General features: G+C 41.8%; 1 protein-coding gene across 1 annotated transcript in view; it reads right to left on the bottom strand.

Annotated features, from left to right (window-relative positions):
- Positions 1–19,658, bottom strand: part of Col22a1 (collagen type XXII alpha 1 chain) — a 236,740-nt gene that overhangs the window by 58,751 nt on the left and 158,331 nt on the right. Inside the window, exons 41-45 of the mRNA XM_028773262.1 lie at positions 13,578–13,613; positions 11,841–11,894; positions 10,815–10,859; positions 7,478–7,525; positions 2,696–2,809 (exon numbers count right to left, since the gene is read on the bottom strand). Of these exons, the coding sequence (XP_028629095.1) occupies positions 2,696–2,809; positions 7,478–7,525; positions 10,815–10,859; positions 11,841–11,894; positions 13,578–13,613 (297 nt within the window). The remainder of the gene's footprint in view (positions 1–2,695; positions 2,810–7,477; positions 7,526–10,814; positions 10,860–11,840; positions 11,895–13,577; positions 13,614–19,658) is intronic.

Raw genomic sequence — 19,658 nt, 5'->3', positions numbered from 1 at the left:
GGCATAAGCCTTATAAGGTAGCCAGATTCTTCCTCACATGTGGGCAAGCATGCTATCAAATGTGGCCATGAAATCATAGATCTAACTACCACTAATATGTCTAGCTAGTAATGATGTGGTATCCAGTTACCAAGGTGGGCCAATACTCACTCCTTCCCACATTCACGTAGCTGATCTGTGACTAGTAGAAGATGGTGGGAATTAACAGTGTACTGCTTTTGCAATGAGAGTGAACAATGTCTAGCTCCCACCTTGTACTGCATCTTCCACCTTTGCACCTTGTCCAATTCTTCATCCTAGGAAACCCAGCTTCATAGTCTCCACTTCACTGGAAAGGACAGCTCTATTGCACATTCATGTGGGAAGAGGGACTGGGACCGTGTGAAGCTCAGCACTAAACTGAAAGCCATGGAAAGACCTTGACTGGTTGTCACACAAAAGTTAAAGGAATTATAACTCAGGCCTTGAGGGCCACTATGGGGGAGACATGATCCAAAACTAAGTATTAGCCATATACATCTATTGTTTTCAACACTAAAAAATATCCAGTGCACTCAGGGTTGAACATTCCTCCAGACTGATGAAGTTGGAGAGTCTCCCTGTGTGTGCCCATGTGCTTTATATGTACACATACATGCATCATTAAACATGTTAAGCACTTTGTGATGGTTGATCTTGCTTTATAACACATAGTTTGGTAGTTATCCAACTCTGAAGAGGGGCTTCCCAGATGGCAGGATGGGGATCACTGATGCCCACCAGCTCCTGCCAGGGGGAAGAAAGCAGAGTGGGCCTTTAGAATGGCTTGAGTTCCAATGCTGTTGCATTATTTTTCAGTTTGGACCACTTCAGGGAAACATCTGGTGATTGAGGCACAGAGAGAAAATAAAGACTATATTTCATATCATATTTATATGGAACAAATTTATAAATATATTATCAGTTAGGAACTTGACTCTTTTTTGATAAAAAGTGAAGAAACCCTCCTCTAACCCATTTCCTGAGCAGTTATTTTGCATATTAAAATGTATACAAATCCTTTTCAATGCTAAATGGGGTTTTTGGTAGACTTATAACCTATGAGTGTCGTTCTCAAGGGTCATCTCCTGAATACAATCAGCAAGGCAATGGCTCTAACTCCTTCTAATTGCTGTAGAATGTTAACACAATCCATGCTTCTGGTTGCATAGCTTCCTCCTATACCACAGGGGAATTTCTCTCTCTCAACTCTAGACAAAGCTAATCAGCTGAGCCAGTATTACAGTTACCAGGTGAATATAAGGCAGGTATGTATGATAAATGGTTCTGTTAAGTCCTCTTATTAAAGTGCTTACTGTGGTTTATCTTGAGAAAATGCTTACAGTGGGTGTTTGGCTCACTTGGTTATAAGAAGTGGGAATTCACTTTACCTTAGCAATCTCTTAGCATATAGCCTGCAGTGTGTAACACATTCTGGTGGATGTTTACTCAAATATCAAAACTGTTTTCCTTTTCCTGCATTTGTGGGAGTTTTCCATTGCTGTCATGAGATTTTGTTCTCAATTTTATCCTTCCACTCTGAACAAACTACCTAAGCACCATTCAAGGTCTACTGAGGCAACTAGAACAGACTAGATAGCTCAAAGTCAGATGGATGGAATGAAAGAAGACAGTGGGAATTAACTGCATGAACTCCATGAGAACCAGAACACAGGCTTTTTATTTTGGGTCTCTCCAGTGCCTACATATCGACCAACACATAATTTTGTGGAGTAGGGGGATAATATAATGCCCCACTATGTATCTGGGCTGGAACTTATAACATTGTCTAGAATGGTTTCAAACTGTGATCCTCTTCTTCTGTCTCACAAACACTGAAGTTCTGATGTTTGCCACTGGGTCTGTGAACACACTTAAAGGTGTCTCAAAATTAGGTAGTCACAGAGTGAATATATGGGTAAATGAGTGGGAGTGGCAGTTTATAGTCTACATTAGAAGAATACATTTGGATTTTACCCTGAAGGAAGGAATCTTTACATATCCACTGCTAATAGTTGGTTTATGGGGTAACCCTAATTGGAGATGTCATCAGATGTACACCCTGAGATACATCAGGGTGTATGCAAACCCCAATGACCTTGGTATGTGTGAAGCTTGCCCTGCTACTAAGAAGGAAATGATTCAAGGGAAAGAGGAATCTCCAAAACAAAACCCAGCTGGCCAGAAGGACACAACTAAATTTAAATTGATTTATCACCTCTGATCTGGTTCTCTATAAAAATGCTTAAATAGAAGGGAGATCTGGAAGTCAGAGTCTGCTCAGAGTTCCCAGGGTTGCTGGCTCTGAAGAAAGCAGCTTCTGGGCAACTCCTGGGCTTTCTTTATGTGATAGGCAGAAAATGGGTCTGAAGAACTACAGTGGCCACTAGAACATTCTAGATATCTCAGAATCAGACATATGGAATGAAAGGAGGCAGTGGGAAAGAGCCTCAAAGATACATGAATTTTTCAACATCACCACACATTGGACTGGCACAGACAATATTGTCATAAAATGGCAAAGACCTGCAGATATCCAGTCTTCACTCCTTGTACTCCACTATGATCTAAACAGTCCCAAAGCCTGAATCCTCTAAAAGAAATGAAGGCCACACTGGATCTAGATAGAGGAATTTCTTCATTGGAGGAATGGAGCCTCAGCTCTCCCTCTCCTTACCTTTTTGCCTTCTGCCCCTTCTCTCCCTGGTTTTCCTGGAAGACCTTTGTCCCCTTTGAAACCTGGCAGACCTGGGAGGCCTGGGGGACCAGGAGGACAGTCGTTGCACACATCCTTAGAGAAGAAAAAAAGACTAAGTAAATAATTCAGCTATTTGCAAGGCAAAGTGGCCTTATGTCCCACCCCTCTGGGAGATACTTGGCTATAAATGCCAACAATGATGGAAAAACAAATTGATGGATTGTCATGGTCCAGGCACTCTTGTGTCTAAATGTATTTCAGCATAAATGAGTCTTGATCATTACCTAGTTTTTCTCTAAATCTAGCCAGAAACCTGGCTGGAAGTACGGCCTGAGAAAACGATGTCAAAATTCATGTAAAAATGCCCATGAGCATGAACAAAAATGTTAAGAGTGCACAGTGAAGGCAAACATTTAGTGTTACTAGAAATAGCATGTTCTGCCCTGAGGACAGAGTCAAACAAAGCCAGGAGGAAAAGTCTCTATGGTGTGCCAAGGAAAAGTGGCTCCCTAAGAAAGGACAACAAAGGAAGCCGCAGGCACCTAGCACAGCATGTCCTGACTGTGACACAAAGCCACATTGTGACCCTGCTTAGCCCTTTTCTTTTCCCAGGACAGGCATTTAATAAACGTTCCTATGAACTCAGCTTTGCTTTTTATCAAGACAGGTAAATGCGGTTCCTGGAGTAAGTTCAAAGTTTCACACTTGTCTGTGTCACCTCTTGACCTTGAACGTTCCCAGCATGCCAAGTATCAAGTAACCTGACTATACTCCAGCCTTATCCTGTTCCCCTCTCTTGGATCCCCTGCTCCTAAACTCTTCAATTTATTCTCTTCTTATAGTAAACTTAAATAAGATAACACAAAGAAAGAACTAAGAAGATAGTGAGACCAGGTAGACAATTCCCAGAATATTTAGCCACTGTTACTGGACCGTTATTCATTTTTTAAAAGACACTTGCAAAGCTTCTGGTCTGCCGGACACTGTGCTGAGAGCGCTAACTATATGAACCTAAAAATCAGTTGGTGTTAATCAACACTAAGTAAATATACTTGCTAAGGTCCAGTGAGTGCTCTGTATGGAAGGCCAAATAAAAGCATGTGACCACTCCATGGGTTCATAGTCAATGACCTGCAGTCTCAAGGGATTCTGCATTTACCTGGGTTGTCCTCTAATCTCAGAACGTAGTTTTTCTGTCATAAAAGCAAGTTCTCCTTTCTCTTGCTTCTCTCCTATGTAATCTTCAAATATACTTTACATATCTTCTACACTAAGCTTTCCTGATGTCATCTGGACAGTGACGGGCTCATCATGATCTCAGAGACTAGTCTCACTCATGGGTGGTCTGCTTGTAAGTTTATTCTTTCCCCACAAAGTAGAGAGAGTAAGAACAGCATTGATCTTTGCAGAGCCAGCCCACAGCAAATAGTCTTTCATAGTTCTGAGTTCAATAAATGAACCCAAAGACCCAACCAACTGTCTAATGATGAACCAATCAATAAACCACTTGATGTTTTTTATGTATCATCTCATCTTCTTTCAGCATGCTGTTTGATAAACTGAATATTTAGAAGGTAGTATAATTGCTGGAGTATATAAAGCAATGATGATGTAAAATGAAGGAAGAGACCCCCTGGTTCCTGGTTTCTTTCTTTTAAAATTAGAAGAGCAGAGATGCGCTAGGCTTTTTTATTATACTACATTTAAATGAGATGAAGAAATGGGCCATTGCAACAATGGATGGATGAACAGATGGATGGATGTAGGTAGACATGGATAAATGGATGTATGGGTAGGTGGACGACTGGAGAAATAGATGAGTGGATGGATGGATGGATGGATGGATGGATGGATGGATGGGTGGATGGATGGATGGGTGAATGATGTTTCAATAAATATGTGGATGAATGGATAGAGGGAGGGATAGATGAGAAAAAATGAAGCTAATTTGATGACAGTAAGAAACCAAAATGCTAAGACTTTTTCTGGACTTGGAAATACAAAATCTTTACCACTTTGTCTTGTTTCCAGCAAAGGTTTTCCCTAGTTGTAGTCTTACATAGTCTACTGTTCAAAGATGAAAGACCCATCCCCCTGAACTAGTCTGGAATATCAGTCAGCACAGGATGAGTCAAGCATCACCTAGTACTACTGATGTTCTCCTTGGCTGTTGACACCCTGGAACTCAGCTTCTCTAGATCCTACACCCCTTCTGTGGCTAAGTCATGTATTCTCTGAATTTCTAGAAACTAAACAAAGGGTCCTTTTCCCAGCCAGATGGTCATGACCAGGGCATACTGGCATGTAGCTTTGTATCTCTGGCATATGACTTTATAAGGCTTCTGCCCACTTACAATATGGGTTCATATTTATGAGTCTTGATCTCCTTGTTTGTAAAATGAGAACCTCAAGTCAAACAATTAGAAATAATGAATGGAAAATATTCAACATCTCATCAAGCACAGAATTAAAGCATAATAAAGTGTAGTTGCTATATATCACTATGTGGTTTGTTATTTTACAACCTAAACCTAATGGTTTGATCCATTGACAGACTCATCCATGACTCTTATATTTTTGGTTGTGAGCCTAGTCTTTAATGGCTGAGCCATCTCTCCAGCCCAATCCGTGACTCAATTATAGTAGAAAGTCAGTAATGGAACACTGCCCAAGAACTTGGGGGAGAAGTAGATAAAGTAAGATTTACTAAAAGGAGGCATTTCATGAAGACATTCTGAACTTGGCCTCCCAGGGAAAAGATCTAACTACAGAAGTCCATTTTACAAGGCTGGTTTCTACTGAGGCAATCTCCAAGCTGTCATGATGAGGTATGTGTTGTTCTAAAATGCTTAGGGACATGAGTTATTTTGGTAGTGAAAGACACCCTCATGGTTCCCAGTTATCTGGAATAGACTGTCAGACTTTAACCTAAAGCATCACAGTGGCTGTAGACTCAAGAATCAATGCAAAAGATGGCCAGCTCCACAGTTCCAGCCAAATCCAATAGGGCAGGCTATGGTCTAAAGGTTTCGAAGCACAGAGCACCAGCCCTGACCACAAGTGCTCGAGTTAGCACTATGCTTCTGCCTGCCTGAACGAACACAACTGCATTCTTTATAGCAGCTGAAGAATCAACATTGGCTCAATGCTTGTCTCAGTGCTGTGGCAATGGAGTGTGAGGTTAGACCCTCACAGTCTTATCCTTTCCTGCTATCACTGCCATACAGATTAGGATATCCTAAGGTTTAAATCCTAAAGGATAGGGGCTGTTACAAACCTGGGTCCTCACAGAGCCACCAAACTATGAAGAATTATCTAAATTAATAAAATCCTTTAATAAACAAGAGATTGAACCAATGAATAACTATTTCTTATCTCTTTGTGCAGAAAAAAAATCTATCTCTCCTGTCAATAAAAATCTATATTAGTCTACTCCTCATGGTTTAATAAAATTTGATTTTCCATTAAAACATCTCAATGAAGATTAAAAGCCTCAAGGTTATAAGATTTTTTCATGGGTTATTTGTTTTTTTTTTTTAATTTATCTCCCCACTGAGTTCATACGTTAATCAGAGACCTTCAGTTGTAATCCAGTGGGTTTTAAAATATAAGAAGTAGTGACCTATAGCCATGTAAAATACAGCATTGAGACAAAGGCTTGAAGTAGAGCCAGTCAAGGGTCCTCCACTCCCATCACCATCAGCACAGTGCTTCATTCTGAATACGAATCCAAGGCTGTTGTAGCCCTGCCCAGCTCTTCAGCAGTCAAGACTCAAGACCTTTAAGCAATGCACCTGGGCACCTCCACAATTCAACTTTCAGGTATGACTCTGGCCATACTCCTCTTTTTTCTTGTCCAGTTATGCTGGGTGCTTTGTATCTCTCAGAAAAAGAAAATATCCTTCTGGAAACCAGTTATGTCTCTATCAAGTCAGGACTGGGCTGGCTATAGGCTCAGCATCTGTCTTTATCTCCAAAAGCCTGTGAACCCCCATGAATCAGAAACCAACTGTTTGGTTCTGCCTCCAGCCATTTTCCAAACAGAAATACTTGTATATGCTGGCCAAGTACAGTCTGTGAACACTGGATTCTGTTTCCTAAATGATCTGTTCTATCCAGTGACTCTCTTTGTGTCTCTGGCTTCATATATACAGAACAGTAACATGAGCCATACCTACCTCATGGGATTGGAAATTGAACAGTGTTCATCAAGCATTTAAACATTACTCAATGGAAAACTTCTGTTCCATGCCTGCACTGTCTCATAAGGAAGCTCCTAAACACATAGGGTCTCTAAGAATTAGTGTGCCCAGTATGACCAAGGACCTGAACTTTAGTTGTACATAATTTTACGTAGATGTGTGTAGATACTGGAGAGATGGATCAGCAGTTTAAAGAACTGAATGCTCTTCCAAAGGATCCAATGTGATTCCCAGCATGTACATGGTAGCTCACAACCATCTATAACTCCACTTTCAGGGGATCCAATATCCTCTTCTGGACTCTGTCGGCACTTCATGTACATAGTACACATTCATATATGCAGGCAAAATACAAATACCCATAAAACAAATCATTGATTCATGTTATCGGTGGCTACCATGTTGAATCATGTGGATTTAACAGGCACTGGTTACACAGTGAATTCATAACAGATGTTGTTGCTGCTGTTCTTAATACTATTGAATATTTGTTCAGGAAGGGGAAAGGTTTTGTGGCTCTGTAATCCCCAATCACCATTTTTAACACATGCACTTTTACCTTTACTAAGAGATTTATGTCCTCTGGAGACAGCAGTGAAGAAGGGCCCTGTCGAAGTAAAAATAAGTAAGTGCAGACACACATGCATGCATATAGTATCTTTCATGCATCTTCAGAGAGTGAATAGTCTTCAGAGTATAAGCTGTTTGAGTATTTGAATACTCATGGGATACAAGCAGGTCTATCAGAGTCCTAAGCCTGTTAACCACCAATGGAGACTATGCCAGAGAAGTAGCCATTTATGCTGTCCAGCCTTGGACATGTCTAAAGGACTGCAGGCTTTCCTATCCCCAGTCTTCCCATGTTGCCCCCTCGTATTCTCCCTCCCTGCCCTTAACAAACTATAATAGATTGTACAGATATTATGGGGAAACAAAATGACAAACTGCCTACAGTTTACCTGTCACAAATCTTCCAAATGGCCAATAGCTGTTGCTGTTATTCATAGCCTACTATGATTGTAAACCAGTGTCTTCGGCCATCATGTGTGAAAGAACATTTTAAATAACATACTATACTCTGGGATGAAAGTCTTTGGTTCTGAAAAGGGGAAATGAGACATGTCTGTGTGTAAGACGCTATAGCCACTGGACTCACAAACCCACTGAGTTGGAACGTGCCCTATGATGCCTGGAGCCAACCTGCATCACAGGAGAGTAGTAGAATCCAGAATGCAGTGGGCTCAAGGAACACTTGGAGAAAAGGAAAAGGAAAGACAACTTACAGGGGAGTGGTACCCTTAAATATTTATTCATGACTGGGAATCTCTGCTGTAAGCTGAAGCTTGTGCAGTGGAGAGGAACACAATAGGACAACTTCTCACAGGCAGAGCATGGACTCCACCCCACATCATGGGGATATTGGGCCAACATCAGTCTATAGTAATGACCCTTGAAGAGAGTAATACCAAGACAATTTTTCTATAAATTTCCATTTTCCTTAGCTTGGAGGCTTCATCTCATCCTGTAATTGACAAGCCATCTGAGTGTCTTTGAGAAGTTAATTGCTGGTGGCTACAGAAGATTTATGTTGTTTCCTGTGCTTAAAAGTTCAACAATTCAATCAACTCCCTGAGAAATAAATTGTGAGGTTTCTGTGAAACACTGGGGCTAAAATACCCCAGATTTGGGGGTAGTGGAGTGACTAACATAGCAAGGAGAACCCATTTAGCATGCAGCTGCTAATGGTCTATCAGAATGACATAGTCGCTTGCTCCCAGTTGTCAGCATGAGATACTCTGGAGAAAAATCTGACCTTTCTAATAGAAATTTATTAACCTTTTAGTTTAAAAGAGGGAATTATTTTAGTTGAGATTGTCTATGTTTTCCTGAGAAGGTCATTTGAGTTGGGCAGGGGGTGGGATGGTCTAAACAGTTTCCAGTGGGACACTGTTAGACAGTTAGCATCTTACTCTATGTGATATCTTATACTGTTGTTTGTGCCTTTAATATCTGGCCTGATCCCTTTGAGTGTGTTGGGCATTATTCACAGAGGCACAGAGGAAAGGGGGTGAGTACAGACAACAGCTTTGAGATAATTTCATCAAGGTGTTGCTCATATCAGTTTTTCTGTAACCCTCATGAAAGGTCTGGAGAAAGTCATTTTGGTTTTGTATGAAAGTGGTAACCTTAGGGCAGGGGACATAAGATACAGAGCCAGGTGTCATGAATGCTTTTCAGCAGTTGGCCACATGCTAGAGATTAGGCCCAATGACACTAGGTAACACATGGTGGAATGTATTATAACAAGGAGGACGCAACCTATACCCACCTAGAGTCTCCTTACTCGTGTCTAGCTTCTGCTGATGATAACATTTATTAGAACTTATAGGGAAGCCATACTACCAGTGATTGACAGCGAGGTGCAGAGGTCAGGCCCTGCCTGAAGATAAGACAGTTCTACAGGCCACTCACTGTACAACTCCATGTGGGATGGGGCTAGTTGGAAAAAGATAGAGCTCTCTGTGATGCTCCTATGATGACCATCTGTGAGACACAACTGCCTACACCATCTGTTGTATTCTGAAATTTTATCCTTGCAAGGTGGTGTCAAGGTCTAGCATGGGGCAAATGTAATTTATCCTTTTAATGCCTCTGGCCTGAGTCTTGCTCTTCTACCTGTTTCGCTATGGTCTTGCCCTTCAATGATGACATAGCTCACAAAAAGCTTCATTGGCTGTCATATAGCTGGGTCCATGATGGAAAAGTAGTTATTTTCACATTTCCAATGTAACTTACACTCATCCTTCTGGAAGTCTTCAGTGAAAAGTGTCATAGCCCCAGAGACAGAACAAGATCCCACTCTTGCTGTGCTCTCTGCTGAGACTACCAGCTCTAACAAGAACGGGAGGGTTGCATGAGTCTACAATACTCTCTGTGCCTTAGGAACTTGCCTGAAGCCATGCTGGCAAAGAGGACAAGCAACCCCTCAGACTCATCATGAGATGATGAAGCTTCTGTCCAGCTGAGCAACTTGATTCCAACAGTGGACTGTGGGATGAGTCTCCAGGCCTGAGACTCCTGCCTGATGGGAGACTCTCCTGAACCTTGCTTAGCATCTTCTAATAATGAACTGTTCCCTCATGAAGAGGCCCTTTCCACCCCCAGACATGCTTAGCCTCACATGTTCTTCCTTAAAGAGGCTGAAAATGACCTGGTCACCTGGCTAAACCTTTGGTACCTCTGTCCTACCACTACCAATTCAGGATGTGTTCCAGAAGATGGAGTTATTGTACCTCAGAGATACCTGTTGTATCTTCAGCTGGCTTGTGACCAAGCTAAGGACCTGCTAGTACCTCCTTAAACTCTTAGAGAATCCGTCTCCCATTCTCATATGAACCAAAATAACTACTTCTGGCTGTCTAAATGGTGGCAGCACTCAAGCCAGTCAAAAGATGGATAATGAATAAGTTGGAAATTTTCAATGGACACCACTATTGTCCTGTTTCCACACGAGTTCCACATTCTGTCTTGTATCTTGTTTCATTGTATCTCAGGGCTATCCTCCCCTGCTGGTCCATGGCTGAACTGGACCAAAGGGAGGTCCTGTCAGGGGCTTGGAAGGTAAGTAGATGTGTACATGCCTTGAGCCAGGCTTTATAGCAGTGGCTTCAAATCCACAGCTATCCTCCCACCACTCCAGCCAGCATCTGGCTCTGCAAACAAGAAGACATGCTCCACACCACGGCATATCCTTGGTTGCACTGCACCCCAAATGACTTCCCTCTGCCCAGTTGGTCCCCTCGTTAAAGCCTCTTGAACTGTCTTAATTGCACTTTATTTCTCGCTGGCACCCTGACTGACAGTCAGCATTCATCCAGACCCGGCAGGTGACATACTGGTTTTCCAGGAGGACCTCTTTCTCCTGGGTTTCCTGGTGCACCCTAAGAGAGAGAAGAAAGAAAGTCATCACTGTGGTGACCAGGCCCTCTCTATCTGTGCAATACATCCCTCCATCCATCGCCCTCTGACTCAGCCAACTGTGACTTGGCTGCACTCAACTGCAATTCACACAACTCTGAAGATGGGACCTAGTTGAGCTTTCCAAGGGACAGTGGTAAGTGTGTAGGGCAAAGGAAACCGTTCTATAAATCTATTCCAGAACCTCAAACTACAACGACCTTGTGTACATTGTGGGCATGCAAACACACATCCACATGCAAATCCGTCTTGATTTTTTATTCCAAATATGAGGGGTATAAGTAGCTTTGTGAAGAAAGTGCTTTCATTAATGACTGGATACAAAAATATAAGAATGACAGGGGAACAGGTAAACCTGCATGTTGGGAAACAAGAACTAAAGGAGCATCCTTTCTGAAATAGAACCCAGTGAAGGGAAGAGGGTTGTACTTTCTCTGTTTAATGGGGACCAAAAAAGCATAGGCAGGAGATATACAGTCAGCACTGCTGCTTACTGAAGCATTTTTGCCCAATAAAAACTCAGAGCTACCATTTATTCATTTTGCCAGTGAGTGTGGATAGAATGTTTCTGGTGCCTGACATGCTGCTGAGTACCAGAGACCTACAGATCCTGAACTCTGGGATCTTGGACCAAAGACTAGGAGATGAAGACCAACGATGTCTGCCATCAGCATCATAAATAGGTCTCAGCTGAGCCTGTGTAATTCCCTTGAGGAGAAGGGGACAGGGCAGGTCCAGGAAGAAGTCCATGGACAAATGTGAATCATTCAAAAAGTCACAATTGACAGAAAATTAAAAATACATAAATACTCTGGGGCTCCACAGAGACATGTCGGAGCACGGATGCTGGCCACTTGGACAAGGGAGGTTAGGAGATGGTTAGATGAGCTCACATGGGATGACTTGAAGCACTGACTAACCCCATTGCGCTTCTCTTTACTTACGTCCTGGCCAGCTGGTCCCTGGGGGCCGGGGAATCCAGGTAAGCCTCGAGATCCCTGATAAAAAGAAAGACAGGCTCCAACTGTGAAAAGACAGGTCTCACTTTTGTCTGGATATAGCTGGCTATGACTATACAAATGATAAACTATGCAGAGAGACTGCTGGTGTGGTCATCATAATGAAATCTAGAATCCCCTCAGAGCTAGGTCTCTGGACATGCCTGTGGGGATTATCACAGTTCTGTTAACCAATGAGAGAAGACCCATCTTAAACATGGTCTGAGACTCTTGAGCTGTAGCAAATGGAGAAGGTGAGCATAGTGAGTGCTTAGCTTGCATTCATCCCTGTCTCCTATCTGTAGATGAGATGCAAGCACCTGCTTCAGGCTCCTGCTGCCTTGTCTTCCCTGCTACAACAGACTGAACCTTGCACAGAACTAAATTAGGAAAAGGGACTTTTTCCTTATGGTGCTTTTGTCAGAGCATGCTATCACTTGAACAGAAATTTGACAATAATGCATGTGTTAAAAGCACCGTGCTCAAACCTTACTGAGCAGGTTGAGCTCTGTGGAAACTTGTGCTGGGTACACAGATACAAGGCTCAGAAAAAACTTCCATAGGAGCCTGACACAAACCTCACACATTAGCCCCTTGTGGCCCCTTACTGGAGTGGGAGGCACAGGTCCTATGGAGAACCAGGCCTGAGCACCAATCCAGAATGTCTTCCTATACACCATGAGTTGTGCAGCCAGCCCTGTGAACTGCTTAATCGGTTAAACAACTTTCCTTGCACAAGATTCAACAAAATGCTCAGCTCATGCACGGCACTGATCACTTTCTTAAGATCACTCCCATTATGGTGACAATTTTTTTAGGTGACATCAGGTAATAGATCTCATTTTTTTAGACTTATAAGTAGAGAATGAGCTCTTCCCAGTACATTGGCTATCTGCTCTGCAGGAACTGAAATGTCCTCCTTGGGGTTTTTGCAGATCTCTCCTCAAACCTACCCTTCATTCAGAGTCCCATCTCCCTCAGCCCTACTCAGCATAACTTGCTGTGGGATCCCATGGCCATAAACCTCAATTGTTCCCCAAGCCTTAGTTTCCTCATATAGCAAAGCATCCACAAGACTTCCTACCCTGCTTAATCAGAAAATAAAAATGAATATCAATTTAAAATACATGCCCAGAGCCAAAGGCTGGGCATGATTCCAGCTGTTGATATGTAGCTCCTCTGCTCATGAGGTGACTTAAAAGCAGAAGATGCACCAGCACACATACAGTGAATGCTTGAAAATTGCTAGAAATGGTGGCTGTTCCTGAGAACAAACATATCTCTCCTGTTGTCTTAGTGTAAAATGAGCCCATGATAGCTCATGGCTGTTGCTGTCACCAGGTTACAAGTCAAGAAAAATCCCCTCATGTGTTCCTGGCTCTGTGACTGGGGAAAACCAGAATTCAAAACCAGTTTTGACTTGGCCATTTGATTAAATTCACTAAATTGAGGTTCCACTTCTATAATGGAGTGATGCTAACAGGCAAAGCCAGTCTCAGTGTGCCTGACAGTAAAACAGTTCTGTTGGATTAACTGAACCCGCCACTTCCTTCCTTCTCAATGTTCCCATAAGCTCACGCTCATATTTTGGAGAGTCTGTCTAGTGTGAGGAATTTCTAGTGACTTTTGATTGCCTCTGATTTAAAATTGTGTTAAGAGTCCTCCATCTAAAGCATACCATACCGGGGGTCCTTTATCTCCTGGTCGTCCCGAGGGGCCCTAAGAATAAAATAAACAAATTAACAAACCAAATAGAAATGCTCTTCTCATTGTTTAAACATGCTTTTGTCAGTCTTAAAGACCTAAAACAGAAATCCAGAGCCTCATGTAGCCCAAACTGGCCTCAATACTACATAGCTAAGGATAACCTTGAACTCTTGATTCCATTGCCTCCACTTCCCAAGTTCTGGGACTATAAACATGCTCCACCAAGCTCTGTTTTGTAAAGTGTATTGCTATTATAGATCCTCTCCTGAAAAAGTGTTACACACTTGTTCCCACATGGTTCCTCAGTCCTGTTCCACCCCTTCCACACAGCTCTGGTGTGCCCAGGGTTTCCCATCTTTCAAACCCTGGAAAGGTACTAGTTCCTCCTGAATAGGCCAGAGTTTAAGTTATGAATGAGTAACTCTCAATTTTGCAAGAACCGATCAGCCTGTGCCATGAGCCTCTGCTACCAGACTGGTGTTTTCATACGGAAGGCTGACACATCTTTGTGCCTGGACTCACCTTGTCATACTTGGGAAAGCCTTGCACAGTGGAATTAATCATGATACTGTCTTCAGCTCACTACTCCCTGCATCTTGTAACAGTGCCCAGGAAAGCATGATAAGTATTCCCAAGAGGGAGAAGAATGTTCACACAAAGGCCAGGGTCCCTGCATTGTGATGAAGTACTCAGATCCCCTATGGTTTACGTCTCTGGGATGCCAGAGAGCAGATGAGCATCCTTACAAGTGCACAGTGGTGCACCAGAGGAAGCAGAGATCTAAGAAGATGACAGAGAAACAGAGCACTGAGGGCAGTAGGTCTGTCTGAGGTGGGGAGAAGGGTTCTCGGTTCACACACACACACACACACACACACACATACACACAAACCAACAACAAAACAAGATTGGAACATTTAACAGACCATAACAATACCCCATAAACATTTATGTGCTTTTTCCTTTTTTCTTTCTCTGGAAAAAGTATTACAGGCTTTGGATGACAGGTTTTCCACCACAACACTACACTCTGCTACTTCAGCAGATGGAATCTACAGACACAAGCATTTCCACTCTCTTTCTACACGCACTGTAGACCAGGATGCAGCCATCAATGAGCAAGCATTTTTCTATACACAAGTATTTCAGCTAATAAAAGCTGGCGGAATGTGAATGGCAACACTTAGCTATTGATGGGCTCTTATCATCCAATTCTCAAACTGTTACAGCATTCAGTAATGGCTGACTCCTTATCTATACGCAAGGAAGACCAGATAAAAACACAGAGGGGTATGAGCAGAAGGAGACTTTCCAATATTGCTCTCCATGCCAAGTGGGGTATCAGATACACACACACACACACACACACACACACACACACACACACTTACATACAACCTAACGTTAGCTCTAGCAGGATGCCTGCATACTGGGCATCTCTATCATCCTTTTGATATAGAGAAGCTAAAGCTGAAATACATTAAGTAACTTAGCTAAAGTGAAACAGGTAAAATCATGGGCTTGAAAGTCACTTTTGCTGTGCCTGGCTCTGAGGCCACCGATTCCCTAATCACAATGCATCATGCATCTGAATTTTCTTCTTCTCAGGTAGTTTCCAGTGGGGCAGTAATATATTATTTAAAGAAATGTAATGAAGGCAGCCTGCTCTTGGCACAAGGAATGTCGCTGTGCCATTTTTAGTGTGTTTTCAAATTAAATTCCAACTTTAAGACCTTTCACTTGGTCACTAAACCAGGTTCCAAATTATTTTCTTATGCAACTTTGATGGATAGGCTTTGTATTCAAAGATGTTATTTCAAATCTTAGCTTTATCAAATAATTAGCATTTTGGGCTTTAAGCAAATTCTTTCACCTCTCCAAACATTCTTTTTCAATTACAATACAAAGCTAAATGGTCACTTTCCCCTATGTTATTAGAAATCAAGAGTAGAAATACAGATTAGAAAAGCCACCTGATGTCTGCCTCATAAAAAGCATGCCCACAGCTATTCTACATACCTCTCAAGGCCTTTGTGGAATGGATGGAAATTAATGCAGAAACCCACAACCACAACTGGCAAAATTGCAAAGAATAAGTCAGTGGGATGCTCAGACACAATGGAAAACCTATGGCACACCCATCTATCCAAGCCTCATGGACCATAACAAAAGATGGGGGAGAAAGATTATAAGAGTGAAAGGTCAGGGAGAACCAGAGCAAAACAGTGTCTTCTGGGCATGACAGGACACTGTGCTCATGAACTCAGAGCAGCTACACTTCTCTGCATAAGATCAAGCCAGTGAGCACTCCCGCATGGAGGGAATAGAAAGCCATGTGCTCCACCAACTGAGAAACTGTGGGCAGTTGGTGGTTTCTGAGAGAGGAAGAGTGACTATTCTTCATGGGTGTGGCTCCTGGGAGTTTAATCTCACTCTAGTGGAGAGCTCCATACTTGAGTATATTGGCAGCACAACAGCTAGACTCAGTGGATTATGAAAAATACTAATAATTTTTAAGAAGGGATATAGATTTGAGATGGGCTGTGAGACAGATCTGGGAGGAGTTAGAGGGAAAAGTAGAGGATGAATATGATCAAAATATATTGTATACATGTGCTTTATTTAAAAAAAATCAATAAAAATATTTAAGTGTGTCGTGGAAGAGGATTGCATGGTGATTTCCTTCCTAGTTCTGAAGCCTATGTATCTCCTCATAAGGCTTTATAATGGTCCAGGAATGCACTTTCCTCAACACCTGTTCCCCAGATGATGATGCCATTGGAAAAGTTATAGAACACTATGGAGGTGACAGAAGTGGGTAGATGCTGTAAGAGTCCTGAGAGTTGTACCTGGGCTTGACTCCAGCCTAAACTACACTTCTACACTGTTGACATGACATTAACTAGATGTTTCTGCCTCTTGCTGCTTCAACTGTGAGTTAATCCCATAGATATGCATGAATAGCCATAATGAACTATATTTCCCACACTGTGAGCTTAGAAAAACAAATCATTCTTTGCATTGCCTTTGTTGGGTACCCCGTCACAGTGTTTAGAGACGTAACTAACACATAATCTGATATACAGGTCCAAAGTCATTTTAGTTAACACCCTGATTCATCCTCTGGTACCATTTTCTACCAAGAAAAAGTTATTACTGCTTAGTGATGATATAGTCAGAGATCTATATATATTATACATTATATACATCTATAAAATATATATATATATATATATATATATATATATATATATATATATATATATATATAATTACAAACCTAGACGTCTAAGTCATAGGCAAGTAAGGGAGTTACCAAAGGCTGCTAAGTCTGTATCAAAGGACTCAGGTTCAATTTGCATAGGCTCCTATACAAGTAAGCTAAAACAATTTGAGCAACAAAAAGATATGTTAAAACACCAAACAAATTTAAATCCTTGTGTTCGAGCATTCTTTAAAAGCATCCCAACAGAAGTCTAATGGGTCATCTCTGAAAGACATTAAGTGAAAGTATTCCCTGGGGAAGACACAAGAATTTCCCTTCATACCAGGTACATAAGCAGGGTAAGATGGGTTGTAGAGGAGGGAGCTCTCTATAGAGAAACAGTTCAACCAGTAAAGACAGAAGAATCTACTGACAGAACTATCACAGCACCAATTTGCAGCCCTTGATGTGTTAATTGATGGAGCTTTAGACATCAAACAGGTGTGAACATCACAGAAAGAGACCCACCAGACATCCTGTGTGCTTCCTGACATGCAAAGGGCCATTTGTGAAGTCTTGCCAAAAACATCAAACCTGAAGTCTGATCAAGCCTCTGGACTTGGAAACTAACTAATGAGGCCTATAAGGGTGACAGCGCTGGTTAAACTACTGAATTAGTGAATCCTGTTAGCAAACCTAAAACAACCCTATGGAACAAACAATAAGCCCAACTTCCTCTATAAACAAGTAGCAAAAAAAAAAAATGAAATGAGAAATCTACAAATTAGAAATTAGTCAAAGATTTTTTTTTTAACTGAGCAATTTGTTCACTTGGCTCTTGATTCAAAGAATAGAGAAATTTGCTGAACAGGGCACTGGTTTAACAATTAAAAGGTGAGTGACAGCAGTATATTTGACATTGTGTCTTCTGCGTGTGATGATGAAGTTGTACTAACACTTTGAATATTCTTATCTTTCATATAGTCTAAAACTATGTAGAGATAAGTTTATGTATTCCTGAGAATGATTCAAAATAAGAGGATCAAAAGATGATGAAAACATAGGCACCACTAACTTAAGAGATCTTAGTGGGTGACTGTTTTAGTGTTTGTGTTGGTTGCTGTAATGAAACACCATGACCAAAAGAAGCTTGCTGCTTATTGGCTTACTCCTCATGGCTTGCTCAGCCTTCTGTCTTAGAGCACCCTTAGGACACCCAGGACCACCAACCTAAGGGTGGCACCGCTCACAGTGAGCGTAACCCTCCCATATCAATCATCAAGAAAGAAAATTGTTACCACAGGCTTGCCCATGGGCCAATCTGGTGGGGAAATGGCATTTTCTCAACCGAGGTTCTCTCTTCCAAAATAACTCTAGTTTGGGTCAAGTTGACATAAAAAGGAGCCAGCATAGTAGCCATATGGCCACATGGGGTGAGGGAGATTCATTGCGCTATTCTTCCTACTGTTGGTAAATGTATCATTCTGTATCATAAGAGAGATGGGATGATAGAGAGAATGGGGAGGGGTATTAGTTCTCTTCTGTGAAAAGCCTGTCATTCTTTTTTCTTTTTTTGGTCTGGCATCTCTTCCACAAAGACATCCTGTTTCTCTTTTTTGTGAAATGTCTTGCTCTTATACTTTCTCGTCTGTCTCCCTCTGAGTAGCATCCCCATCTTTTCTTAGGCACATTTCAGTGGCTCTGGTATCTCTTAACCCTGATCTTAGTCTTCATCATGTGTCATGGGAGTGGCTTGCCTCATACAAGGACTATCATATATTAGTTCCAGGAGACACTGTTCTCTCTCCCTAGCATGTAAGACATCATAGGCACACAGAAACAAAATTTCTGGAAAATCACAATTTACTTACTTACTTTATATGCCTATAGCAAAAGCAAGAGACATGACCAAATTTTTGATGATGGGACCAGAGTACAACACAAGAGCAGAGAAAAATAGAAGCTGTATACCACATGGAGACCCTTGGGACTCTCTGTCTCATCAGTTTCCATTACCTGCATCTGTCAGTAACCACCAGTGTAGAAATGAGTGTATGCATTCCCATGTGTCTTCTTATTTGTGCATGTGTGCCTGTATGATATATATCTCTATGTCTGTGGCATGTACTCAAGTAAGATATGTTCTGACAAATGCATTGTTAGGCAATTTTGTCATTGTACATACATCATAAAGTGTCTTTTCAGAAACTAAGATGGTGATTGCATCACTGAACAAAACAGTCTTTGGGACTTTGTTATACATGTCGTCCTTCATTGGCTGAAATATCCTTATGCAGAGGAAGCACCAGGCAAATAAAGAGTGCCAGACTTTCTGCATAGAAGAGAACTAGAGACAAGGGGAATCAATTGAAACTGAGGTCTGGCCTGGAAGGACTCAATGTTTCCAAATAGATAAGAACTGTTTCACTATGATTCAGAAAAACAGCTTAAGTCTACACTCTGGAAAGAATACAGGGAAGAGAATAGTGACCCAGAGGTCAAGAAATAAAAGATGTAAGTTGACACTCAGGTGCAAAAGGAGATAAAAGCCAGAGCAAGCTGCATGTTGAAACACAGAAGTACCAGGTAGGTGCTTGGCAAGAACATGGGCTATTGAAGAAGCAATGACTACAGTAGCAGCAGCCAAGGCCTTTCTCTACCCAGAACCAAGAGTTCTTTCTTATGATGACTCTGGCTGTGTAAAACTAGAACTTAGCTCTCCTTAGCCAGGAGAGCTTAGGTCTCCAGCATGTCATGAAACAACCAGGTGCCTCAGTCACCCCAAATCAGAGGCTCACCACAGTGCTGCCATCCAGAGTAAAGATTGGGAACAATAATGGTCGTAAAAGACA

The sequence above is a fragment of the Grammomys surdaster genome, unplaced genomic scaffold (genome assembly GCF_004785775.1).
Source record: "Grammomys surdaster isolate TR1022 unplaced genomic scaffold, NIH_TR_1.0 224, whole genome shotgun sequence".
Taxonomy (NCBI): domain Eukaryota; kingdom Metazoa; phylum Chordata; class Mammalia; order Rodentia; family Muridae; genus Grammomys; species Grammomys surdaster.
The sequence above is the reverse complement of the archived record's forward strand: the minus strand, read 5'-3'. Positions and strand labels throughout refer to the sequence as shown.